Source organism: Pristis pectinata, chromosome 20 (assembly GCF_009764475.1).
Source record: "Pristis pectinata isolate sPriPec2 chromosome 20, sPriPec2.1.pri, whole genome shotgun sequence".
In the NCBI taxonomy this organism is placed as follows: domain Eukaryota; kingdom Metazoa; phylum Chordata; class Chondrichthyes; order Rhinopristiformes; family Pristidae; genus Pristis; species Pristis pectinata.
In genome coordinates this window covers 36295682-36320549 of record NC_067424.1, presented here as the reverse complement: position 1 = coordinate 36320549, position 24868 = coordinate 36295682, and the positions used below count along the sequence as shown (strand labels likewise).

The following is a 24868-nucleotide window of genomic DNA, read 5'->3' as shown; positions in this document are numbered from 1 at the left end:
CAGCTGCAGTCACAGCACTGTGGAGATAGTGGGTAGTCCAGGCACAGAGAGTGACCTTGCAGCAGAGTGAGTGCTGATTGCCCTGTGTCAGCTCGGTGTCTGAGGAAGGCCATCAGGAATCTGCAACACTGCCATGTCTGCTGGACCTTTCCAGCACTATCTGTGCTTTAGTTGAGATTTCCAGCAATCACAGCAATATTTCTGAACCATCTGCTCCAGCATATCTACCAGGAGCTTCCCAATAACCCAGGAACTAATCAATACCCTGTGGGCCAGAAAATGCAGAAGAGAGCAGTCAGAATGCAAGAAAGATGTGTCAACAATTCCAGGATCGCCTGGCTTCTGGTGAAGGGTTGCTTCCAAGAGCTGTGGTTGCTGCTATCCTGCAGCGTTTACCGAATTAGTCTTCCAGCCTCTGCGTCCTTATCTCAACCCCCCACCGAATCTCACATCTGATCTCTGTGCCCATGTTGGCGCTTGCTCCGTTTTAAAGGCTGGGGTGAAGCAAGTGCCAGTACAGGTCTTTGTGGGCTCACCCTGGCTCCCTCTGGACTTGGATATCTCATAGTATTGTGGGAAAGCGTTGTTCCTCCTATCAACCACCAGTGTTCTTCCAGTTCCAGCTGCTTGCCCATTCTGCATTTAGCCTATTGCCTCTGTTGGCTGTACTTCCAGCTGCCTGGGCCCCTCATCCTGGAATTGCCTCTGTGATCATTTAGGTTTATCATCAAAATGTTGCTCTGCCACCAAGATGCTCTGCTGTATGGTGGTTAATAATCAATTCCTTGTAGTACCTCAAGGCAATAATACATAGGGGGTGGCACAGTGGTGGAGCTAGTAGAGCCACTACCTCACAGCTCTAGAGACCCAGGTTCGATCCTGTCCTCTGGCACTGCGTGTGTGGAGTCTGCACATTCCCCCTGTGACCACACAGGTTTCCTCTAGACGCTCTGGTTTCTTCCCACATTCCAAAGACATGGGAGTTGATAGCTTAATTGGCTGCTGTAGATTACCCCTGGTGTGAGTGGTAGAATTTGGAGGGGAGTTGATGGGAATTTGGGGAGAATAAAATGGGATTGGTGGTTGATAGTTAGCATGGACTGAGGTGGGCCAGGTGGCCTGTATGATTCTAAATGCTTTATGGGTGCTTACAGTTTGCTTTTGATAATTATTCAGTGGATGTTTCCATTTATCAGCTGATATCTGGAATCAGTAGAAAGTAAGGCAGAAAATAAGGTAAAAGGATCTTTTTAATTGCAGGCAGAATTCCTGTTACAATAATCTAAGTGTGATCGTTGATGGCAGAAGAGATGGGTGCACGAGTTTGCTGTGCAGCTCTTCACACCCATTCTGTCATTAGCTGAGATCATGACCTGGTTTCTGAAGTCCATTTCCAGCCTGGTCACCAAATTCCCTGATTCCCTTGATATCTGACAGTCTATATATCTCAGACTTGAATATACTCAGATTTGAATGTCCACAGATCTCAGAGGTTGAGAATTTGGCTGACCCTCCATCACAGAGTCATACAGCATGGAAGTAGGCCCTTCAGCCCATCTTGTCCCTGCTGGTCATTGAGCTCCAATTTTTTTTTACTAATTCCCATTTTATTCTCCCTACATTCTCATCAATTTCCTCCCCAGATTCTAAGTTGGGGGCAATGTTCAGCAGACAATTAATCTACCAGTCTGCACGTGTTTGGGATATGGGAGGAAACCTAAAAACCCACGGAGTGACAGGAAAAAGTGCAAACTCCACACAGACAGCAGCCGAGGTGGGGATTGAACCTGGATCGCTGGAGCTGTGAAGCAGCAGCTCTGCCACCTGCACCACTGTGTCACCCTATTGAATATGTCCTGAGAATATTCCTTGCTAGTTCTAGGTTCTCCACCAAGAAGAAACAGTCTCTCACCGTTTAAATGGCGAATCTTTTTGTACAACTCATTCCTTGGCACTCTAATGAATACAGGTCAAATCTCCTCAGTTGCTGAAAAGCAAAACAGTGCAGATACCAAAAACCTGAAATAAAAGCAAACTGACAGAAACACTCGGGATCTGTGGAGAGAGTAATAAAGTTAATGTTTTACATCAATGACCTTTCATCAGAACTGGGGGAATGTTAGAGATTTTAAAGAAAAACAAAGTTTTAAGTTGCAGAGGAAGGAGCAAGGAGAACAAAAGGGAAAGGCCTGTGATAGGGCAGAGGGTGGGAGAGTTTGAATGACAGGTGATGGTGCTGCTGACTGAAAGTGTGGTAAAGGGCCTTGTGAATAACAATAAATGTGTCTGGTGTTGGGTACTTGCCTCCATCGGTTGGAGCATTGAGTATGAGAGTCGGGAAGTCGTGTTGCAGCTGTGTACATGTTTGGAGTGCTGTGTACATGTTTGGAGTACTGTGTGCAGTTCTGGTTGCTGCATTACAGGAAGGATGTGGAGGCTTTGGAGAGGGTGCAGAAGAGGTTCACTCAGATGGAGAGAATTTGCTATAAGGAGAGATTGGACAAACTTGGATTGTTTTCTCTGGCGTGTCAGAGGCTGAGGGGTGACCTGATAGAAGTTTATAAAATCCATAGGTCTAGATATGGTAGATAGGGTCTTCTTCCCAGGGTGGAAATGTCAAGTACTAGAGGGCATAGCTTTAAGGTGGGGTGGGGGGCAGGGAGTGGTGGGGAGAATTTGGAGAAATTTTAAAGGAGATTTGCAAGCTTTTTATACAAAGTGCCAGGTGCCTGGAAATTGCTGCCAGTGGTAGTGGTGGAAGCAGATACAATGGCAACGTTTAAGAGGCACTTAGGGATATGAATATGGAGGAACACCACAGCCAAGAAAGCTCACCAGTGCCTCTACTTCCTCAGGAGGCTAAAGAAATTTGGCATGTCCCCTTTGACATTCACCAACTTTTATCGATGTACCATAGAAAGCATCCTAGCTGGATGCATCACGGCTTGGTATGGCAACTGCTCTGCCCGGCACCGCAGCCAACATAATCACAGACTCCACCCACCCGAGACATTCTCTCTTCTCTCCTCTCTCACCAGGCAGTAGATACAAAAGCCTGAAGGTGCGTACCACCAGGCACAAGGACAGCTTCTACCTCGCTGTTATAAGACATTATAATGGTTCCCTAGAATGATAAGATGGACTCTTAACTATCTTGTTATGACCTTGCACCTTATCGTCTACCTGCACTGCACTTTCTCTGTAGCTGTAACACTTTACTCTGCATTCTGTGTTGTTTTACCTTGTACTGCCTCAATGCACTTGTGTGATGAATTGATCTGTATGAACGGTATACAAGACAAGATTTTCACTGTACCTCGGTACAAGTGACAATAATATTCCAATTCCAACATAGATCACATGAAGGCAGATGGGATTAGTTTAAATTGGCATCATGGTCAGCACAGACATGATGGGTTAGAAGGGCCTGTTCCTTTGCTGTAACTGTTCTATGTTCTACCAGTAGGAAATAGATGAAATCCAAAATAACCAGAGGACGAGAAAGGGAAAAGTCCAGGATGTTGGAAATATAAGGTACAAGGCTAGAGTGGCTGATTATCTGAAATTGTTTATCTCAGTTGTAAAATCAAAACAAAAATACTGCAAATGCTGGTAAAACAAAACTCAGCAGGCCAGTCAGCATCTGTGGAGAGAGAAACTATTAATGTTTTAGGTCAGTGGCCTTTCATCAGGACAGCTGAATTTACTGTTGAATCCTGAAGGCTGTAATATGCCGAATCAGAAGATGAGGTGCTGTTCCTTGCGCTTGCATAAAGCTTTGTGGAACTGTGTAGAAGTCAAAGACAGAGGTCAAAGCGGGAGGGGGTTGGAGGATTATCGCAACAGGTAACTGAAAGCTCAGGATCACACTTTTGGCCGAATTGGCTACTCTGAGCCTTTTCAAAATCCAGATCCAACATCTACAGGCTGCCTCTTGCCTATCCTCCGTGTCACATTCCATAAAATACTAAATTTGTCTAACTTAATTTTCCTTTAATAAAACAGTGTTGATTTTTCCAAATCATATGTATTGTAACTTTCTAAGTGTCCTTACTGATGGATTATAGCATTTTTCTTGGCAACTGATGTCAGACCTACTGGTCTTCAGTTCCCTGTTTTGTCCCTTGCTCTTTAACAGAAAGGCGGGAGAGACAAAAAGAAAGGTTAGAAAACAAATAGGAAAAACCATTTGGGATGATTCCAGTATCTGTAGAATTTTGGAAGATTATCACCAAGTTTACTTGTGTTGTGGCAACACCTCAACATATCTCTGCAACAGTTGCCACAGCACAAGTAAGAAAGAGATATGCAAAGAGAAGTAGCTCATTTATCTATTTCATCAATTAATCTGTGACTCAATTCCCTATCCCTCGAGTTTCATAACCAACAAAAATCTGTTTATCTCGGCCTTGAAAGCACCTATTGTCTCCTCAGTCTTTTCAGAAAAACTTCCAGTTTTCTCCTTGAATTACAGAATGGTTATAGCATGGAAGGAGGCTATTTGTCCCGTGGAGCCTGTCCGAGGTCCGTCAAAGAGTGTTCCACTTCGCCAGCCCCCTTTCCTGTAATTCTTTCCATTCAGATACTTTCAGCTGACTTCTGAACACTGCAGTGGAATCTTCCTCCACCACTACCCCTGGCAGTGCATTCCACACCCTTTACTCATACAAAGTCAATGACATTTGCTCAGAACTACTGATTATTTTCTTCCCCTTAAGAGTTTCTTTCTTCTCCCAGCTTTGACGCCATTGAGTAGTAATCATTATTCAACAATCAAGGGTCACTTTTGCAAAAAAAATAACTTTCAATGTGAGAGCCCCATTAACTACAAAATTAACATATTCCTCGATGCATCTTAATGGCTTTCTCTCCCTCTTACCCCGCCCCTTCAGTGCTTCTTTTATTTCACAAGTAATCTCACTACTTTTTCTGTACCTACCCCTCTAAAATATTTCTCTCTTTCCCTGCCCTCTCTCCCCCTCTTGTTTGACAGTCTATTGGAATATTTTGAGCCTGCAATAGGCTGGGTAGTTAAAAGTGCACCAGTGGGTTTACGGTTTGCAGTAGGATCTGATAAACCACCAGCCAAGAGGTTCCTATTTCAAAATACAGGCTTTTGGGATCGACTGTTGCATGTAGTGCTTGTGTGTGACTTGCCTTGGTGTGTGTTTACGTGCCAGAAGCAGAGGGAGAGAGTCTTCCCTGCAGTGTGACACCAACCTTCAGCATCTTATAGTTTCTCCCCCCTCCACCTCCCAACTCTCTGAACTCCTGCTCTCCCACAGAACCCCCTCTCTTCAATCCTTGCCTCCATCTCTGAGAACAACAGCCCACGTTCCTGCCACAGTCCAGTCCATGGCTCCTTACTGCACACCTGGACCTGCACCCGCTGCCCATTCCTGGCCACACTCCGTTGGCATATTTAGCCCCATTCCTGGCCAAATTCCATCAGTGCATTCATCTTTATTCCCAGCCACACCCTGTTGCACCCTCAACCCTGTTCCTGGCCAAACTCCATCCACACACCAGCCCATGTACCTTGTTGAGCTCTGGTCTTTGGCTTCTGCAGGATCCACATTTGTAGTCACTGGGAGCCATTGCTATCTCACAGGCCACTGCCATAGACGGTCGCTATTCTCCAATTCCTCACTTGTGTGGCTTCTCTGGATATGTGTGTCCAGGCTCTGAGCTTTGGGTGACTTTGGAGGATGGTGGGGAGAGCTAAGCACCAGTGGAGTCGGCCTGTCTTCACCCAATGTCTATGTGCTCTGCTTGAGCTACTGGCTGATGAAGGTCAACTTTCCCTGTCCCATTGGGAAAGGTCTAAAGATCACTTGCAGAAACTGTAAATCCTGTAGTTTTAGAGTTCAGTCATCTCGGGGATAGATCCTCAGATTTTCCTGATCAAAATCTCACAATGAAACGTAGCCAACTGTCCAAGGGAGAAAGAGGTGGATTTCTAATTTTTTTTTAAGCACTTACTGATTTTGGTCTGTATGTTGCCAGTGATTTAGTCACAAACTGCCTGTTATAATACGTAGTACACTCGCAAGTTATTTCAGGCACCAAGGGTTTCATTCATGCGAAGTCTGGAGTATTGCTAAATGTTTGCATAATATTGTTTTGTGAATGACATGGTAATGCTGCTCAGAAAAGGAGTTGGAGGAATGCAAGGGGGTGAGGAAAGGGTTAATTAGTCCGCCTCAAACAGGATGCACAGTGAAACTGAAGACTGAAGTTGTTCCTGTTCCTTTATCTAACTGAGCGTTAAGCCAACAGTTCTTTTCCATCTGTTTCCATCTGGTGCTGATATTTCTCACTCTTGCTCTCCTGTACCCACTAGTTTCTCTCCTCTCTCTGTTATCATAACTGGTATCTCTCTGCACTGTTTTGTCTGTCACTTTATCTTCCTTACTCTTATCGTCTAGCTTCTTCTTGCCGTCGTGTTCTCAGTCTGTTGCATCTTTGTCACTGTCTCTATCTGTTGGGTCTCTGTGCCTCTCCCCACCCTCCCCTATATTTCCCTCTGTCTCTCTCTGTCCTCATAGAATTTTGCCTGATTAGCTGGGCATTTCCTACACACATTTCACAGCTTTTACAAGTTTTCTCTCTCTCGTTCTCTCTCTCTCTCTCTCTCTCTCTCTCTCTCTCTCTCTCTCTCGCTCTCTCTCTCTCTCTCTCTCTCTCTCTCTCTCTCTCTCTCTCTCTCTCTCTCTCTCTCTCTCTCCCACTCTCTCTCTCTCTCGCTAACCTATAAACTGGATGGCTTCATCAAAAACTCATCACCATGGTAACCTGGCCTCCCCTTGTCAGAGATATTCTGTTGTGGTTTCCATCCTTTCACTAACTTCTTTGCGACTTAAAACTTTTTCTCTTCCCTAGTTCTGGTGGAGGGTCTTCGACCTGAAACGTTAATTCTGCTTCTCTCTCCCTGGATGCTGCCTGACCTGCTGAGTGTTTTCTGTTGATTTTTTTTAAATATCTGGATGTGGGTTGGATCAAGTTTAGCAAGTGATACGTTGTAGTCTGATGAACGAGAAGATGCAGCTTTAGCTAAACAACACCTTTATAAAGGAGTGCAGAACCAGACTAGAGGGAGACTGTGGAAGAAGGGTAAGGGACCTCCAGCTTGACACACTGAGCTACAGAGCACAGTACTAATGAACTTCAGCTGCGTCATTGTAAGACATTGTTGGGCCTCAGCTGGAGTATTGTGTTCATTCCCAGCACCATGCTTGTGGAAGGGATGTCAGGATGTAGGAGAGGATGTGGATCGGACTTATTGGGATATCTCCAGTGATAAGGATGTAGATGGGCTGGGGAAGCTGAGTGGAGTGTCCTTCTTAGACATTTTGGATTCCCTAAAGTTAAAACGACTGTCTTCCATTTGCCCATGGAATCACACAGCATAACACAGGCCCTTCAGCCCACAGTGTCATCAACCACCCACTTATACCAATCCCATTTTATTCTACCCAGATTCCCATCAAATCCTACCAGATTTTACCACTCGTCTACACACTAGTGGCAATATACAGCGGCCAAACCACACATCTTTGGGATGTTGGAGGAAACCAGAGCACCTGGAGGAAACCCACACAGTCACAGGGAGAACATGTGAATTCCCCACAGACAGCACGTGAGGTCGGGATCGAACCTGGGTCTCTGGAGCTGGGAGGCAGCGGCTCTACCAGCTGCACCACTGTGCTTCCTGTGTGGACTGCTGCCGCTGTCTGCCCCTGGTTTAATAGGATGCATTTGCAATATGGTGTTCAGTTTTGGTTGCCCTCCTGTAGGAAAGATGCCATTAAAATGGAAAGCGTGCAGAGGTGATTCATAAGGATGTTGCTGGGACTCGAGGGACTGAGTTCTGGAGAGAGGTTGAGCAGGCTGGGATATTTTTCATTGGAGTGTAGGAGAATGAGGGGTGATCTTGTAGAGGAGTATAAAATAATGAGGGGCACAGATAGATAGAGTGAACGCCCACTGTCTTTTTCCCAGGGTTGGGGAATCAAGAACTAGAGGGCATAGGTTTGAGGTGAGAGTGGAGAGATTTAAGAGGAACCTGAGGGCAACCTTTTCACCCAGAGGGTGGTCCGTATGTGGAACAAGCTGCCAGAGGAAGTGGTTGAGGCAGGTACATTAACAACATTTAGAAGACAGTTGGGCAGGTACATGGATAGAAAGGTTTGGTGGGATATGGGACAAATGCTGGCAAGTGAGACAAGCTTGGATGTGCATCTTGATCAGCATGGATGAGTTGGGGGTGAAGGGCCTGTCACAGATGATCCTATGACACTTGGGATGGCACTTTAGAGTAATTTCAATGGTTACATTGGCCTCTGGTAACTTTGAAGCACCCTGTCAGGCTACTCCACCATTTCCTCTTTCCTGAAGAAGAGAGTCCAGGACTGTTCAATCTTGCCTGACACATAAAAACTTAATTTAGGTATCACCATGGTAAAACTCTCTTTCACCTCCTCCAGAAGCCTCTCTCCTTCCTGTAACATGTGTGAACACCATTCCAAATGTGATCTAACCAATGTTTCATAGGTTTCCAAATCAGTCCATCTAGAAGTGATCTCTGGTACTTTGGTCATGGAATCAAAGAGAGTTACAGCACGGGAACAGGCTCTTTGGCCCACTGAGTCCACACCGATTATCAACCACCTATTTACACTAAACCTAAATTCATCCCTTTTTTTGTATTCTCCCCACATTCCTGGAAGGTGCACCCGGGGGAAACCCTTCCCGTCACAGGGAGAACGTGCAAACTCCACACAGATAGCAGCCAAGGTCAGGATTGAACCCGGGGCTCTGGTGCTGTGAGGCAGTGGCTCTACCCGCTGTGCCACCCTTAAAGGTCCTTTGGGACCTCATTGATTTGATTCACAACTTTTAATAGTTTGTGTGCCTGCCTCAGATCTCCAGACCTTTTAGCATGGAGTGTGTTGTCTGATTCTTAAACAGCAACCTTCCACTTATCAATATCAATTAATTTGCCAATTCTTCTATTCTGCGAATTTATTATCAACTTCTTGTACGTAGCCCTTGATGAAAAGCTCAACTCTTGACATGGTTCTTGTGATCTTCAGTCGTAAATTGTTTGTATAAATGGTGAGCAACAAAGGCACCAAATCCAGCAACACAGACTGCCGGTCTCAAAGGGCACTTTTGCCTGGTCGCAGTCTATCAGACTGTCCACTTGTTCTTCCCTCTCTTGTTATGAATGTTGCACTCTTTTTTTTAAAAGAGACAAATGATTTAAATTCGACGTATCTTAGCCATTTCCAAATTATCCAGTGAACGCACAGATAATCAACTGCACCCCCAGAGCATGCACCCACCGTCGCCCAACCCACAGCACGTCATATGTTGAGGAGGATGTGAGGTACAAGGTTAACGTTTGAAGTGTTTTAGATGGCATGGCATGGTATCAGAAGGTCAGCTGTAGTAATTTTCCGGCACGGAAGGAGGCCAGTCAGCCCATCAGGTCTGTGGGGTGGTATTTCTAGCTCGTACTCAGTGTGGTTGTGAATGAGTTGTTGCGCATACTTGTGGACACCAGGGTGGTGTCAGACCCTGGTGACTTAGTTTTGCATGAGATGTCACTGGCACTTGCAAGCATATAATCAGGCTTGTTCTCAGACAATGAATGCTGTGTTCATCACTGTACGTGCTCCAACCCCAGAAGCAACAGATGAGGCCAAGGATCAATTCTACTCTTAGCATTAGAAAATCCTGGGCCACGTGCCAAAGGGAGTCACTCTGACCCTCCTGGGCAACTTAGGTGACACAACCTGCAGTGACCTCAGTGTTGACCAAGCCCAGCGGGGGGTTGCAATGGCCTGACCAGCAGCCAGATGTCCTCACTGAAGGACCAAATTGCGACGGAGATGTACCCTGGTGCACATTCATCAACCCTGTCTCGCTCATCCAGGACGTGGCGAATGCACCAGGGATCTCAGAAGTGATATGATCATGACCGTCTTTGAGAAAGGAGACTAGTCTGATGAGAGGAAATGCTGGAAACACTCAGCAGGTCGGACTGCATCTGTGGGAAGATAAATAGAGTCATCGTTTCTCTATTTTTTTTCTCTGGAGTGGCAGAGGCTGAGGGGTGATCTGTTGGAAGTGTATAAAATTATGAAGGGCATAGATAGGGTGGACAAGCAATGTCTTTTTCCCTATTATTGAGCAATTCAATACCAGAGGGCATGCATTCTAGGTGAGAGGGGGTAGGTTCAGAACAGACGTGAGGGGTATGTTTTTTTTACTGAGAGTGGTGGATGCCTGGAATATGTTGCCTGATAGGGTGGTGGAGGCAGATTCATTGGGGGGCCTTTAAGAAGGGCTTGGATGGGCACATGAATGAGAGGAAAATAGAGGGATATGGGCATTCTGTAGGTAGTAGGGATTAGCTATGTCGGTACAACATTGTGGGCCGAAGGGCCTGTTCTGTGCTGCACTGTTCTATGTTCTGTTTTGGGTCAAAGACCCTCCATCAGAACTGGGAAGGAGAGAAAAGAAGCTGGTTAAGCTGCAGAGAGGAGGAGGATGCTCTGGGGTAAAATTGGGGTGGGGCAATGGTATCTACCACCCCCCCCACCAAAACTTCAGCCAATGAGCAATATGGAGTCTGCATTGTTGACTCGTTCACTGAAGTGAATAAGAGGATGGGCCTTACACTCGACATCTGCCACAGAAAGGTCCTCTAAACCTGCCACCACTGCGCAGCACACCCCTCTGGAAACAAAGGTCAACACGGAGACCTGGTAAACAGGTCAACGCTGTGTTTTGGCAGACATTGATGATGAAACTCACTGTCACCTGTGTGTCTGCACAGCCTCTGGCCATTCGGGGGAAAGAGTGTTTGAAGATCAAATCCACAAAGCCAACGTAAACTCACGATCTACAGAGCAGCAGGGATCCCTGCCCCCCTAAGACGTGGATCCACCACAGATGCCTCAAAGCACTGGAGAAGTACCACTGATCCTGTAAATCCATTGGTAGGATCAGTGAAACAATGTCAATGTCCTCTTCCAGGCCAGGATTCCCAAAACTAAGAGCCTCATTTACCTACCTCCATAGGGCAAACCACTCAGTTAGTGTGCCTGACTCTGAGCTCCCAAATCAGGCATTGCACATGCCATCTTGGTAATAAATTAGCAAAACAGAAGGAAATATTGAAGTGTGTTCTCGAAGTCTCCTTTGGGAAAATAGAGACACGAGACTGCAGATGCTGGAAACCGGAGGGGAAAAAAAAACAACTGCTGGAAGAACTCGGCGGGTCGAGAAGCATCTGTGGAGGCAGAGGGGTGGTCAACATTTCAGGTTGCAACCCTGCATCAGGACATCGACCATCCTTTTGTCTCCTTGGAAGAAGTCCATAGTCTTTCCATCTGTGGGGGTCCCAAGGTTGTGATTGATTAAAATGGTGGACGTTCAGGAAGGCACAGTGAACCTTAAGTCTCTTCAGTAGCATTAGGAAGGTGGAGGAGAAAGGTGGTGACTGGAGTGCGCCGCCTGTGGTAGACTCGTGATGCCACACTGCCTTCTCAGAGCCCACAGGACTGGAGAGAAAGCAAAAAATCCTCGACCCCACCAGCATGTCTGAGAGCGAGAGCGACTGTTGTAGAATGGGAAACAGCGGCTGTTTTGCACAATCCCACAAACTGCGGTGAGATAAAGACCAGATAAACTGGAGTGGTTTTGGTTGAGGGATACTTATTGGCCTGGGCACCAGGAAGGACTCCCCATGGCTCACCCAGCTGAGAGGGGCGATGGTTTAATGTCCCACCTGAAAGACGGCGCCTCTGACAATGCAGCATCCCTCAGCACTGCAGTTGATTTGGCCAACATTATGTGGCTGGACGTGGACTTTGTGCTCTGACCCCAGTCAGCTGAATGTGACCGATCAGTGCCGAGCCCCAGTGTGGATCTTGCTGATCTCCGGGAATTCTCTCCCTAATTCAAAGGCTCAATCCAATTTAAGAGGAGCCGAAGGAGAGAGGACCTGCATGGAATGTAGAGGGAAGGCAAGTGTAAGGGTGGCAGAGCTGCTTCCTCACAGCACCAGAGACCTGGATTCAATCCTGACCTCGGGTGCTGTCTGTGTGGAGTTTGCACATTCTCCCCGTAATCCCTGTGGGTTTCCTTTGGACACTCTGGTTTCCTTCCACAACCCACAGACAGGTGGGTTGGTAGATTAATTGTCCACTGTCAATGTGTCAGTGGATGGTAGAATCTGGGAGGAGGTGATGAGAATGTGGGGAGAATAAAAATAAAACAGAATTAATGTAAGATGAGGTTAAATTGGTGGTTGGCAGGAACTCAGTGAGCCGAAGAGCCTGTTTCTGTGCTGCATCTCTAAGCAAGGTTTGAATGTAAAGTGATAGCAAGAGAAGGGATTGGGTATGGATCAGGAAGGGTGAGGTTTTGAGCGCTGCTGGAGGTGGTCTGTGGACGCAGTGAGTGCAGGCACCATTTAACAATTTGCTGTTACTGTGGTCGCTCCAACAGTCGGACACAAAGTCCTCTCCCATCTGTACCATTCTAGCCAGGCACCTGCAGCTGCTCCCCAGTGCAGCACCTGGGCCACACAGGAAGTGAAACATTGGCATCCGTTGGTACTTGAAATAGACCCGACACCAGGGAATAACCAAGCCGAGCCAAAGCTCACACTCAACTTCTGCTGATCAGCTTGCTGCACGCGCGTCACTTGTGATCGCACTGGGCGAAGTTCCGCACGCCTGGGCTTGATTAGGACCTCGATCAGTTCTCGGGTAGAGGGCCAGCATGGACATGATCGGCTGAATGGCCTCTGTCTGTGCTGTGACCATTGTGTTTCCGCTGAGACCGGCGTGGCGCGCGGAGAGAATGTGGTGGACGCTGTGCAATGACTGACAATTATACAGGAGTTTAAGGAGACCACTGCGGTATTCTCATAGGCTCGTACAGCACAGAAGCAGGCCCTTCGGCCCATCTACACCAATCCCATTTGCCTGCATTAGCGCTGTATCCCTCTATGCCTTGCTTATTTAAGTATCTGTCTAAATGCCCCTTAAATGCAGTGATTGTATCTGATTCCACCATCTCCTCTGGAAGCACGTTCCAGATATCAACCACCCTCAATGTAAAATACTTACCCCTCAGATCTCCTTTTTAAAACTCATTCATCTCACCTTAAACCCTTTGCTCTTTTTTTTTGATACCCCTACCATGGGGAAATGATTCTGACTATTTACCCTACCTATGCTTCTCATCATCTTGTATACTTCTGTCAGGTCACCCCTCAGCCTCCTTCGATCCAGGGAAAACAAGTTCAGCCTCTCTACTCTCTCCCCATGACTAAAGTCATGCAATCCAGGCAATGTCCCAGTGAATCTCCTCTGCACCCTCTCCAGCACAATCGCATCCTTCCTATAGTGTGGTGACCAAAACCGCACACAATACTCTGAGCTGAGTAACCGGTGTTTTGTAAAGTTGCAACATAACATCCCAACTCTTGTATTCTGTGCCCTGACCTATGAAGGTAAGCATGCTATATTCTTTCTTCACCACCTTAGCCACTTATGTACCGCTTAAAGAAAGGATTTTTTTATATCTCTCATGTCCTTGTACAGTGTTGAGGGAGGTCCATAAAGTCTATGCCAGCTCTCAAAGCAATTCTGTCACTCAATTCCCCACTGATTTCCACGTAACCTGTTCTCTCACAGGCCCATCAGCTCCCTCCAATTCCCCTGCCACCCATCTACACTAGGGCCAATTAACTTTCCAACATGTCTTTGGGATGTGGGAGGAAACTGGAGCACCTGTAGGAAATCCATCTGGTCACAGGAAGAACATGCAAACGCCACACACACTGCACCAGATGTTAGGCTTGAACCTGGGTCACTGGAACGGTATAGCAGGACTACCTGCTGTGCCATTGTGGTGACAACTTGCCACAGAGGGAGTGCAGCAAAAGTTCACCGGACTTGTTCCTGGGATGACAGGATTGTTGTTCAGGTAACAGTTGGGTTGATTTTGCCATCCCCGGGTTACAAATGCCTGACTTACAGACACTCCTACATAAGAACGAGCTCCCGCAATATTATTAAATTCAAAAGTCCAACATATGTTTGTTCCTGTGAACAGCGGAACTAGTTTCCTCTTTCTTCACTTCTAATAGTTGTTCTTTCTCATCGGTCTTGTGTGCTTTTGATGCCATTCATTACAACTCTGATGTTACAGTGTCGAGTGTTTTGTGCGTATTTTCTGATTTATGGACAAAGTCGACTTGTGGACACCTGTTTCAGAAAAAAGCAGAACCCTTTTGTTACCCAGGGGCAGGCTGTTTTAACTGGATCTTAGACAAATGAGAGATCTCTTTAAAACGTACAAACTTTTGCCAGGCTCTACGTGGGGTGGATGTTTCTCCAGGAGACTGGCACAAGAGGTTGCAGTCTCAGAATATGTGGTAAGACACTTAGGACTGAGATTAGAAGAAATTTCTTCTCAAGAGGGTGGAATTCTCAACTACAGAAACCAGTGGAGACCTAGTTGCTAATCGTATGTGAGAAAGAGATGGGTGGATTTGTACATACAAAAGGTATCGAAGAGTTTGGTGAGAGAGTGGGAATATGGCATTGAGATAGGGCATCAACCAGGATTCTATCTAATGGCAGAGTGTACTCTAAGGGCCTGTTGTTTCTCTATGAACCTGTTCTGAGAGGCTCTGCTGTCTCGGGGTATACAGGAAGGTTTGGCTCTGCATCATTCTCCTTCTCTCAGGGGCTCTTTAGACCTTGGGAACTCTTCCTTGATTCCTGTAATGGGAGAGCTGTTGTTTAAGTAGCGACAGAGTCTTTGAATATTTTTAAGGCAGAGGTAGATTGATAAGCAAGGGAGGTGGGGGGGGCGGGGTAAGGTTACCGCAGGTTGACAGGAATGTGGAGTTGAGGTCAAGTTCTGATCAGCTGTGATCTTATTAAATGGTGGAGCAGAATTGAGGAGCTGAATTACCTACTGTTCCTTCGTATGGTCTTGTGTCCTCCCACTCCCCAGCCACTCTCCAAGAGGTGGTGCAGCAGCCGCTGAATAACTGAGCAGTGAGTGCCTTCAAACAGCACAGCTGGTGTGGGTGGGGCACTGTGAAACCCTGGCTCGCTGTGAATGGGTTTCTAAACCAGAAGAAACTGGACCCAGTTTCAGCTGCAAATGCACCAAGTAGGCACTGCCCACTGGTGGGCACTGTCTGTGCACATCCTACTTGCCAAACCCACATTGCCTGTACAAAGCGGTGGATGGAACTCTGTGATGGAGGCTTGAGGAATTGTGCAAAATGGTACCCGAAACCTCAAACCTCGCTCATCCCACGCACAAGAACACAGTAACGCAAAGGAAGTTTTTGGCACCTATCTTTCCTTCCAAAATGGAAGTGACACTTGTGATGGATGACCTGTGTCTACTGACAACCTGGTATCACACTTTTTTAAGGTCTATTTAAAGTGTCCCCACTGGAGGATGGGGTCCCCTGTACGTCTCACTAGGAATGTTCATGTGTTGTGCTTGCTTTCATTTTCCATCCTTTGCTAAGTAGAGCACTTAAGAATGCTGTTAGATTGACAGGAAAAGCTTACAACATTCTGACGAATAAGGATGAGTGAAGATATTGATGTAGAGGAAGATCACAAGGCAAAGGAGCAGAAGTAGGCCATTTGGCCCATCGAGTCTGCTCCAAGCTAATACCATTTCTCTCTCACCCCAATTTCCGGCCTTATCCCCATACCCCTTGATACCTTGACTAATTAGATACCTATCAATCTCCTCCTTAAATACCCCCAATGATCGGGCCTCCTCAGCTGTATGTGGCAAAGAATTCCATAATTTCACTACCCTCTGGCTAAAGAAATTTCTCCTCATTTCTGTTTTAAACTGGTACCCTCTAATTCTAAGACTGTGCCCTCTAGTCCTGGACTCACCCACCAGAGGGAACAGCTTAGCCACATCTACTCTGTCCAGTCCTTTCAATATTTTAAATGTTTCTATGAGGTCCCCTCTCATTCTTCTGTACTCCAATGAATACAGTCCAAGAGCTGACAAACGCTCATCATAAGTAAGCCCTTTCATTTCCAGGAATCATCCTCGTAAATCGTTTCTGAACCCTCTCCAACAGAATAAACTAGTGACAAATAAAAACAGATTGGGAGCTTCTACAAGGACATGAAGAGAAAGAGTATCAGATGTAGTCGTGGATTTTAGAAATAAACATCAGTACCTTTCAAGCTGAGACTGATGTAATAGTGAGGAATAAGGAAACAGCAGACATGTTAAGTAAATATTTTTCTGGAAAATACTAAAAGACGCAGAAACAAAGGAGGAAGAGGAACTTAAAACTATCTTCCATCTGCAGCAAAAGGAGCAAACTAATGGCACTAAAGACTGATCTCCTGGACCTTTTACTTGGACTTTAAAGGTGATGGATGCAGAGATAATGGATCCATTGGTTGTCATCTTTCAAAATGTCCTAGATTCTGGAAAGGTGCTTGCAGGTTGTTAGCAAAATGTACAGTGATGCTCTCCATAAAAGGAGGGAGTGGGAAAGCAGGGAATTTCTAACCTAATCTCAGTCATTGGGAAAATGTTGGAATTAATATTTATGGAAGTATTAACAGGACACACAAAACTATAATGTGATGAGATAATACCCACATGGATTTATGAAAGGGAAGTCATATTTATTAGAGTTCTTTGAGGATATAACTAGCATTGGATGGATGAGAATCTCTGACTTTGGATCTCCAAAAGGCTGCGAAAGATGCTAAGTAAAAGCTAATAACACAAAATAAAAGCTTATGATGTTGGTGGTAATATATTTACATGAATGGAGGATTAGTTAACTGATGGAAAACATGGCAGGGTCAAGTGTGTCCTCTCCATTGTCAGACTGTAATGGGTTGCACAATACAGAGGCCATGCTGGAGCTAAGATGTTTATAACTCTTGTCTGTAACAGCACGCATTTTGGTCTCCTTTACATAAGGAAAAGTATCTAAGAAAGGCAGTGTGTAAGAGTTCACGAGACTGGTTCTTGAACATGGGCTTTGTCTTTTGAGGGAAGCTTCGGGAGTTCAGAAGGATAGGTTTGCTGGTGGTTCTGTGGGGAACTACCACTATTAATGCTGCTCAGTGCTGGTAACTTCAGGATCCCCATGTAGATGCAGAAGGCTCAGGCTCACGGGCTGAGTTGCAGGTGGAGAATTCCCACCCTCGCTCTCCACTAGACCCCCGCGTGGTCCATCGGTGGAGGCACATTTTGCGGAGATTCTCCCGCACTGACACTGGAGAATCTGAGCCCCTGCACCAAGTTGGACCCTGTGCAGGATCCGTGAGCCCATTCATTTGAGTAGGGATTTGTTGTTGCAGGGAGGAAAGCTAAGAAGGAGGACATAAGAAATTGAAGCAGGAATAGGCTATTCGGCCCCTTGTGTCTTCTGCGATGTCTTGTACAATAATGGCTGAGTTATTTACCTCCGTGCCACTTTCCTGTAATAACACCATATCTCTTTATGCCCCTAACATCTAAAATCTATTGATCTCTGTCCTGAATAAACTCAGCAACTGAGCTTCTTGGTTGGAGAACTGGAGATTCACTATCCTCTGGATGAATACATTTCTTATCAATGGCTGACCCTCATTTTGAGACTGTGACCTTTGGCTCTAGACACCCCAGCCAATGGAAACGTTATTCCTGCATTCACCCTGTATGTTTCAATGAGATCACCTCTCCTCTGAACTCCAGAGGTTATAGTCACAGTTGGCTAAATCTTTCCTTGTAGAACAATCCCTTCCATCCCAGGAATCGTTCTGCTTGAAATCCCTCTATCCCAAGTATATTTTTCCTTGAGTAGGGACACCACATCTGTACACAATATTCCAGTTGCAGTCTAACCAAGACCCTCCATAATTCAGAATGAATTGCATCTTTTTAAATTATTAGTGATTTTTGTTATGTTTTAATTACTTAAGTGTTTTGTGTGATATTATATTCTACAAAATTTTGTTTATATCCTTTTCAGTACTTCTTAAATGTTTTTGATCGTCAGGGGTGATTGATAAACATTGACATCTTTTGATGGTTGTTCAGAGAGGTTTTGTGGGTAGGGGTGGATTAGTGGCAGCATATTGGTGCAGCTGGTAGAGTCACTACCTCAGAGCTCCAGAAACTCTGTTCAGTGATGCTGCCTATGTGGAGTTTGCACATTCTCCCTGTGTCAGCACGGGTTTCCTCGCACAGCCCAAAGATGTGTGGGCCAGTGGGTTAATTGGCTGCTGTAGATTGCCCCAAATTTATAGATGAGTGGTAAAATCTGGGGGCAATTGATGAGAATGTGGGGAGAATAGATTAGTACAAAAATGGGAGCTTGATAGTTGGAGTGGTCTTGATGGGCTGAATGGCCTTCTTTCCGCACTGATCCAGTTATATCGTGGGAGCTCTCGGCGTGTGGAAGGTCTCCAATGATGATGTCAACCATAAAGATTTACCTCACTGGGAGGTGGGCAAGGTAAATGAACAACATCGAGAGCAGTAAGTAGGTGCAGCTGGTAGGATCCACAACAAATCCAGGCCTGAAGATTCTGGGGAGGGAGGATCAACAGAGTAGACTATACTCCTTCCCTGGGGGAATGTAGAATGAGGGGGACATAGTCTCAGATTAAGTCGTAGCACATTTAAGACTTTGATGAAGTCTTTTTTTTTCTCTCTGAGGGTTCCAAGCCTTTGGAAATCCCCATGCTGAGAACCGTGGAGGCAGAGTCATTGACAGGGAAGTTTTGGGACCAAGTGGGGTTGAGTTATGGGCAGGATAATGGAGCGGGTTCCAAGGATGAAATGAGCCGTGATCTGACTGAATGGCTTCAGGAGCTGTGTGATCTACTGCTCCAATGACCTATGTTCTGAATCTCTGGAATTCTCTGCCCACGAGGGTGAAGGAGACCAGATCACCAGGTATATTTAAGATGGAGGTGGATGAAGATTTGAAAGATTGAGGAGTTGAGGGTCATGTGGAACTGGTACAGAAGAGGAGCTGAGGCCAGCATAGATCAACCATGATAACATTGAATGATGGGGCAGTCTTGGATAAACCTGGTGGCCTACTCCTGCTCCTATTTTATTGTGTTCTTCATGGAACAATGCTTCCCATCCAGGAACTGATCTGCTTGAACCCCCTCTATCCTAAGTAGAACTTTCCTGTCTCCAGGATTTAGTCTGCAGTTGTGATGGTGTGTTTTCCCATTTATAAGATTTCTTTATTAGTCACATGTACATCGAAACACAGTGAAATGCATCTTTGTATAGAAGGTTCTGGGGGCAGCCTGCAAGTGTCGCCACAGTTCCGGCACCAGCGTAGCATGCCCACAACTTCCTAATCCATACGTCCTTGGAATGTGGGAGGAAACTGGAGCACCTGGAGGAAACCCATGCAGACATGGGGAGAACGTATAAACTCCTTACAGACAGTGGCGGGAATTGAACCTGGGTCGCTGGCACTGTAATAGCGTTACGCTAACTGCTACACTACTGTGCCTGCCCTTAAATGTTTCTGAATGCTCACCACTATTTGTTTATCCCTCACAGTGACACTGGGACATCTCCGCCTGAACGCTGCTTGTTTGGGATCATGTTGACTATTTCTGCATTCCTGGGTAAGGGCCAACTCCATTTGCACTCTGATACACCTGCTTTAACTCCAGAATTCTCCAGTGTAAAGAGCTCTGTCGTGTATTTAATTCTGCATAATTGATTGGTGAGTTAGAGTTGGGGAAAGGGGTTTGGAAGGAGATTAAATTCTTTCACTTCTGCCATAATAGGTACTGAGTATTCTTCCCCAAGTCTGCTGTATAATCATAGAGCAGTTCAAGGTGATTTCAGTCATTTAAAGCTTTGGGATTACTGGTCGGGGATCAGTGAGGGTGAACATCTGGGTGACTTACTCCTATGACCATGTGTCAAGATAATGGGTGATGACTGGGTTTCTCAGTTGTCTGACCAGACGTTAATGCCTGCATCCGTCCCGAGCAAAGGAATGTTATTTGGCTGCAGGCATAATCCTTTCTTGTGGATGAAATACATTTTTCAGACTAATATGCCCCCACTAGCTGACTTCAATGTTGGGTACACTATTTAATCTATCATGTGTAATAATTTGATAAAATTGACAAAACAAAACTAATAACTTTATTGTGTTAAATATTTTTTTAACAAGGCTTAAACTGCATCCAGCAGTGCACAGGTGTGTCCGAGGTCAGATGGCTCGGAAACAGGTCCTTCTGCAAACTGAGTCCGCGCCAACCAGCAAGTTCCTGATCATACTAATCCCATTTTATTCTCCCCACTATCCCATCAACTCCCAGATTCACCCACACATGCACACTAGGGGCCAATTTACAGCAGCTGATTAATCTACCAACCTGCACGTCTTTGGGATGTGGGAGGAAACCGGAGCATCCAGAGGAAACCCACAAAGTCACAGGGAGAACGTGCAACACACACAGACACCCCCCACCCCCACCCGCCCGGATTGAGTCTGCTGGAGCTGTGAAGCAGTGGCTCTACCTGCTGCGCCACTTGTCCAGTCCTGAACCTCGCTGTTTTCCCTATCCAGCCCAATTTTATACTGTTGCAGGCTCACACAATGAATGCTTACCTACTTGAAATGAAGAGTAGACCTTGAACACTCCAGGCACAAAACGAAAAAGTCACACAGTTCACGGGGCATATGTATCTGAAGTGGAACGGAGTGTTCAATGCCACAGTACAGACTGGGATGTATTAATGTCATAGTGTGGAACAGGACAGGCCCCAGCCCAGCCTGGGGTGGGACAGGCATCTCCCCTGGGGTAGGGAGGCCATCTCCAGGGTACGGTGTTGGATGCATTGAAACTCAAACTGGGATAAAAGGGGCATTGATGGTGTGGGTACAAAGTTGGTTAAGTAGCAGGCAAAAGAGTGTGATGGTGAATGTTTATTTTTTTTCAACTGAGGAAAGTGCATATTGGGGTATTCCACTGGTATCGATGATGGTGCCATTGTTTCTTTTGGAGTCATACAGCATAGAAACAGGCCCTTTAGTCCAACTCATCCATGGCTACTGTGTGGTCTGGCGAGCTAGTCCTATCTGCCCACATTTGGCCCATAGCTAAACCTCTCCTATCCATGTACTTATCTAGATGGCTTTTAAACATTGCTAATGTGCCTGCCTCAACCACTATTTCTGGCAGCTCATTCCAAATATACACCACCCTTTGTGTGAAGAAGCTGCCCCTGATGTACCTTATAAATCTCTCGCCTCTGATCTTAAACCTGTGCTCTCTTGTCGTTTTTACCCCCTCCTTTAGAAAAAGACTGTGTGCTTTCACCCGTCTGTGCCCCTCATGATCTTGTATACCTCTATCAGGTCACCTCTCAATCTCCTATGTTCCAGGGAATAAAGTCCCAGTCTATGCAACCTCTCCTTGTAACTCAGGCCCCCAAGTCCAGGCAACACCCTGGTAAATCTTTTCTGCACTCTTTCTAGTTTAATAACATCTTTCCTATAACAGGGTGACTAAAACTGTTCACAACATTCCAACTGTGGCCTCACCACCACCTTGTATAGCTGCAACGTAACTTCCCAACTCCTATACTCAATGCCCTGACTGATGAAGGCCAGCATGCCAAATGTCGTCTTCACCACCCTATCTACCTATGATGCTGCTTTCAGCAAACTGTGCACATGCACTCCTAGGTCCCTCTGTTTCATAACATTTCCCAGGGCCCTACCATTCACGGTATAAGTCCTACACTGGTTTGATCTCCCAAAATGCAATACCTCACATTTATCTAGATTGAAAACCATTTGCCAATCCTCAGCCCACATACCTAGCTGATCAAGATCCCCTGTAATTTTTCATAACCTTCTACAATGTCTACAACATCTGCAAACTTACCATGCCTTGTACATTCACATCCAAATTGTTTATATAAATTAGAAACAACAAAGGTCCCAGCACCGACCCCTGTGGCACACCTCTGGACACAGGCATCCAGTTCGAGAAACAACACTCGACCACCACCCTCTGCTTCCTACCACTGAACCAATTATGAATCCAATCTACTATCTCCCCCTGGATCCCACACGATCTAACCTTCCAGACTAGGCTGCCATGAGGGACCTTGTCAATGGCCTTGCTAAAGTTGTTGTAGACAACATCCACTGTCCTACCCTCATTTACCCTCTTAGTTACCTCCTGGAAGAATTGCGAGAGATTTGTCAGACATGACATCCCATGCACAAAGCAGTGTTGCCTGTCCCGAATCAGACTTTCTCTCCAAATGTTGGTAGATCCTGTCCCTCAGAATCCCCTCCAGCAATTTACTCACCACCGATGTCAGACTCACCGGCCTGTAGTTTCCTGGCTTGTTTTTGCTACCCTTTTCAATCAATGATACCATATTAGCCACTCTCCAGTCCTCCAGAACCTCACCTGTGGCCAGAGATGAAGCAAAAATCTCTGCAAGAGCCTCTGCAATTTCTTCTTCAAAGTTTCCCACAAGGATCGAGAATGCACCAGGTCAGGCCCTGGGGATTTATCCACCTCAATGCACTTTAAGGCCTCCAATACCTGTCTTCGTTATGACCAGGGCTTGTGAGGGAAGCCATAATTTCAAAATTTGTGTTTGGGGGGAGAAAATAATTGGCAGTGTTGTGGACGGTAATAAGAAAGTGTAGCTGGATATAAACAGGCTGGTGGAGTGGGCAGACACAGGGTGGATGAAGTTTAATGTGGAAAAAGTGAGGCGATGCATTTTAGTAGCAAGGGGACAGACTATATGCGAGAAGGTATAGAGTTCTTAAAAATGTACAGAAGCAGAGGTACCCTGGGGGCCTGTGTGCACAGATCACTGAAAGTGGCAGGGCAGGTGGAGAAAGTGCTTGATGAGCCACATACAATTCTGTGCTTACACAGGTGTAAATAACAACAGCAGGGATGTCATGCCGAACCTTTGTAAGTCATGCTCTGGCCTCCACTGGATTATTGTGTTCAATTCTGGTTGCCACATTTGAGGGAGGGTTTAGAGGGGTCCAGACAGATCTACAGATTTGATTCCTAGGATGAAGGACTGCAGTTAACAAGGATAAAGTAGAGAGGGCTGATGGGGTGATTGCATAGATGTATCTAAACTGATGAGGGATCAAGATGGATTGGAGGGGGGCGGGGAAGTGGAAGGCTATTCCCTTGACTGGAGGGTTTGAGGAATAGAGGTCACACAGGATGAGAACTAAGAGTGGCATGAGGGAAAACCTTTTTTTAAACAGTTTATGGTTGGAATCTGGGATGCAGTGTCTGCAGATGTGAAGGAGGGAAGTTCCACTGTGGACTTCCAAGAGGGAATATGATGAATACTGTATATGGTGGAGAATAATTTGCAAGGCTAGCGAGAGTGGGCTAAGGGTGGGTGGAACAAGTGAGTTGCTTTGGGAGACAGCTAGCACAGATATGATGGAGCGAATGTCCTCCTACTGTGCTGTAGGCATTCCATGATTTTAGGTGGAAGAAATATCAGTGGCAGAGCATTTATGTGGGAGTAATCATAATTCAGTAAAATTTTTAGCATTGTTACAGAAAAGAACACATTATTGGAATCAGTTCTAAGGGACAGAATAAACCATTTGAAGAAGCACAGATTGACAGGGACGGTCAGTGTGGATTTGCAGAGGGGAGGTCTTGATTGAATTTTTGTGGAGGCAACAAAAATGATTGATGTAGTCGTGGATTTTGGCAAAGTTTTTGACATGGTGCCACGTGACTCATCGAAGAAAGCAAAAGCCCATGGGATCCAAGGAGAGGGGCAGATTGAATCTGCAGTTGGCTCAGTAGCAGGAAGAGAGGTGTATGTGTGTTTTTGTGACCCAAAGGCAGTTTCCAGTTGGGGTTCCACCGGGCTCTGTTCTCAGTCCCTTGTATCTTGTAATATTTATTAATGATATAGACTGAAAAGTAAGGTTACGATAAAGACGCAGGTAATACAAAAAAACTGGTTGTGTGGTTGACAGTGAGGTTAGACTGCAGGAAGATGGAGACGGTCTGGTCAGTTGGGAAGACTAGTGTCAAATGGACCTGAGAAGAGGACATGCATTAGTGAAGATGGAACAAGGTATAGGAAATAAATGGGAGAGTAAAAGAACAGGGGGACTTTGGAGTGCATGTCCACAGATTTGTCAGTGTAGCAAGAGCGTTCAGTAGGGTGGTTATAAAGGCAGGTGCGGTACTTTCCTATGTAAGCCACGATGGGTATGTGTATGACCCACGTTGGGCCACAGCCTGTGTAGTGTGTACGGTTCTGTCCTGCACATTACTGGGATGATGCAATTGCACTGATAGGGTGCGGAGGAGATTTACAAAGATGTCGGCAGAGCCGTGGAAAATTTACAACCCAGGAAGAGGCTATTCTGCCCATCGTGTCCCTGCCAGCCAAGAAAAGAGCTACTTGGCCTAGACCCACTTTCCCAGCACTTGGTCCATGGCCCTGCAGGTCACGGCTCCAGTGCACGTCCAGGTACTGTTTAAATCTGGGGAGGATTCCTGCCTTTACCACAAGCAACTAGGAGCAGGAGTAGGCCATCGGCCCCTGGAGCCTGCCCAGCCATTCAATGTGATCATGGCTGATCTGTGCTGGCCTCAACTCCTCGTCTGTACCTGTTTCCCATAACCCTCAATTCCTTGATCTTTCAAATATTTATCTACCTAATGATCTGGCCTCCACCACCCTCGGGGACAGAGAATTCCAGAGGTTCACTACTCTCTAAAAGAAGTAGTTTCTGTACATCTCTATTTTAAATGAC

General features: G+C 46.0%; 1 protein-coding gene across 2 annotated transcripts in view; it reads left to right on the top strand.

The window, feature by feature from the left end:
• The window catches only part of dram2b (DNA-damage regulated autophagy modulator 2b), a 53908-nt gene that overhangs the window by 8100 nt on the left and 20940 nt on the right, over positions 1 to 24868 (top strand). For both annotated transcript variants that reach the window (XM_052034953.1, XM_052034954.1), the window contains exon 3: positions 19621 to 19688. In XM_052034953.1, the coding sequence (XP_051890913.1) occupies positions 19621 to 19688 (68 nt within the window). The remainder of the gene's footprint in view (positions 1 to 19620; positions 19689 to 24868) is intronic.